General features: G+C 40.1%; 1 protein-coding gene across 1 annotated transcript in view; it reads left to right on the forward strand.

The window, feature by feature from the left end:
* slc9a6a (solute carrier family 9 member A6a) overlaps window positions 1-2444 on the forward strand; it is a 14956-nt gene that overhangs the window by 3201 nt on the left and 9311 nt on the right. The window contains exons 3-6 of the mRNA XM_014004643.1: window positions 320-397; window positions 514-590; window positions 689-801; window positions 1763-1868. Coding sequence (XP_013860097.1) covers window positions 320-397; window positions 514-590; window positions 689-801; window positions 1763-1868 — 374 coding nt within the window. The remainder of the gene's footprint in view (window positions 1-319; window positions 398-513; window positions 591-688; window positions 802-1762; window positions 1869-2444) is intronic.

Consider the following 2444-nt stretch of genomic DNA (forward strand, 5'->3'; position numbering starts at 1 on the left):
GCTGTCCTGCGTCTGACCTCAAAGCGCACAAGCGACCAACTTGAAGTGTTGGATGCGATTTTGAAGCTGAAATCGCGTTCGGTGTGAACGCAGCATAAAAGTATTGAAGCTGCTCCCCTTCAACGTTTTGTCATTAACTCTTCCCATCAGTTCTTTTTTGATTCTAAAAATGACTTCATTCTGTCCCAGATGTGTCACCATCTGTTGAATAAGTTCTTAAAAGTTATCTGAAAATCTCTGACGGAGCTGAAAGTGTTGATGAAAATACTTGGCTGTTTTGTTGATGCTTTTCTCGTTGTTTCTTTTTTGTGTGACTCAGGTGACCTTTGACCCTGAAGTGTTCTTCAATATTCTACTACCACCCATCATCTTTCATGCTGGCTACAGCTTAAAAAGGGTACAGAATTATTTATTTATTTTTCTTTACATCTTCCTTTGAGTAATAAAAAAATCTCTCCTCGATCATTGAAGCTTCTGTTTGGGACCTTTGAGGCGTTTTATTTTATCTTTCAGAGACATTTTTTCCGGAATATGGGTTCCATCCTGGCTTACGCCTTTTTGGGGACTGTCATTTCCTGTTTCGTGATTGGGTCAGAACATTCATTTTCTCCAATAAAAACAATCCCTTTGTCTTTGATTGCGAGGTTAAAGTCCGTTGTGTGTTTTGTTTTGTTTTGTCCTCCAACAGGTTGCTGATGTACGGCTGCGTGACGCTGATGAAGCGTCTCAGTCAGCTGGGCGGAGACTTCTTCTTCACTGACTGTTTGTTCTACGGCGCCATCGTTTCAGCCACAGACCCTGGTAAAAATGCTTCCACACAACTTTTGTAGGGCTAATCATTTATTGCAGAATTTTCTTGAAACTGAGCTTGTTGTATGTGTTTAGTGTATCACAACATAGCATCTTCCAAAACTGCGTCTGCATACAACTGCAGTGATTTATGTGCTGCGTAATAAATCAACTTCCTGTAAACCAGGGGTGTCAAACTCATTTTCACTGAGGGCCACAGGAGCATAATGCTGACCTTCAAATATCCAGTTTCTCGTCTCCTTGCTATGGCTGAGCACCGCTAACAAACAATAACTGAGCTCTATGTGGTATTTCCTTCATAGAAACAGTGTTTTAACACGTCCTCTTATAAACACTGAAAAGTACTACGTGCACGACTGACTAAATATGAAATAAATAATCTAGACATACTAATAAAGGTAACAATAAGAGAGTTTTATTCACTGTTGAGTTGTGGTAAGTAGCTGCAGCCTTGGATTCTGAACTTTCCCACTTTCTATCAGAGAATTCCCACCAGAGGGGCATTCCTGTTTACGTTTAGGACTTGTAAGTGGGAAACGCCCACTCCCCATTCTGGCATTTAATACAAAGTCCAACTGAGATCAAATCTATGCAGGAAAAATGTAAACAGTTGTATGTTTGTAGTACATTCTGCTAAAATAAAATCATCAAAAGCATGTTTTTATTTGTGTTTTAGGCTACTCATGAATCCATGTTCCAGTCCTTTATAATAGAAACATAAATCTTTATTAATAATAATATTTTAGTTGAAGCAGGGAGAAGGCTAAAACATGTAGGACAGTGGATCACGAGGAACAGGTTTAAAGACACCTGCCTTAAGTTACAGCATTAAAGCTTAAATTATTGTTAACGCAGAATAAACTATAGATTTGGAGAACGTTTCTGTGATGTACAGTTCTTTTGATCACTCTCTCTATAAAGGAATAACATGTTTTTTTTTTCTGTTTCTTAGTGACAGTTCTGGCTATTTTCCACGAGCTGCAGGTTGATGCAGACCTGTACGCCTTGCTGTTTGGAGAGAGCGTGCTCAACGACGCTGTGGCTGTGGTTCTGTCTTCGTAAGTTTCCATTCTGCTTATTTCTGAGCTGCGATGAGCGCTCGGAGGTCATGTTGCTCATTTTCCATGAGAGGGGGGTTAAAAGTGGAGAACATGGATCTTGTTTGTTGACTCACCAGTGATTAAAACATTCRTGGTTTTTAAAGTAAAATCTGGGTWAACTCATTTRAGCCCTCCTCCATGTTGGGTTGTTGTAATTTCCACAGACTTCTGTGTTTTTAAAGCAGGCAGCGAGGAGGAGCTGGGTCCTGCAGAAGAAAGTCTCTGACTGGCTGCACAAGTAGAGCATGGCTTTGTGTGTCTTTGCTGTGCCTGAGGACAAATCACAGGCTGTTTGTTGTTAGACTCTGGCTTATTCAGACATTTTACTTTTTTATTCTTTTGATATTTTTAGTGCAGAAAGTCAGCATTAAGACATTTCAGTACATATTTATCATCTTTAAGGAGGTTGAGAGACGAGGAGGGAAGGAGTGCTTAAAGATAAAATGCCTTATGGTTTATCTAGCCTGTGTGTGTGTGTGTGTGTGCGTGTGTGTGTGTGTGTGTGTGTGTGTGTGTGTGTGTGTGTGTGTGTGT

This window comes from Austrofundulus limnaeus, unplaced genomic scaffold (genome assembly GCF_001266775.1).
Source record: "Austrofundulus limnaeus strain Quisiro unplaced genomic scaffold, Austrofundulus_limnaeus-1.0 Scaffold1, whole genome shotgun sequence".
Classification (NCBI taxonomy): Eukaryota; Metazoa; Chordata; class Actinopteri; order Cyprinodontiformes; family Rivulidae; genus Austrofundulus; species Austrofundulus limnaeus.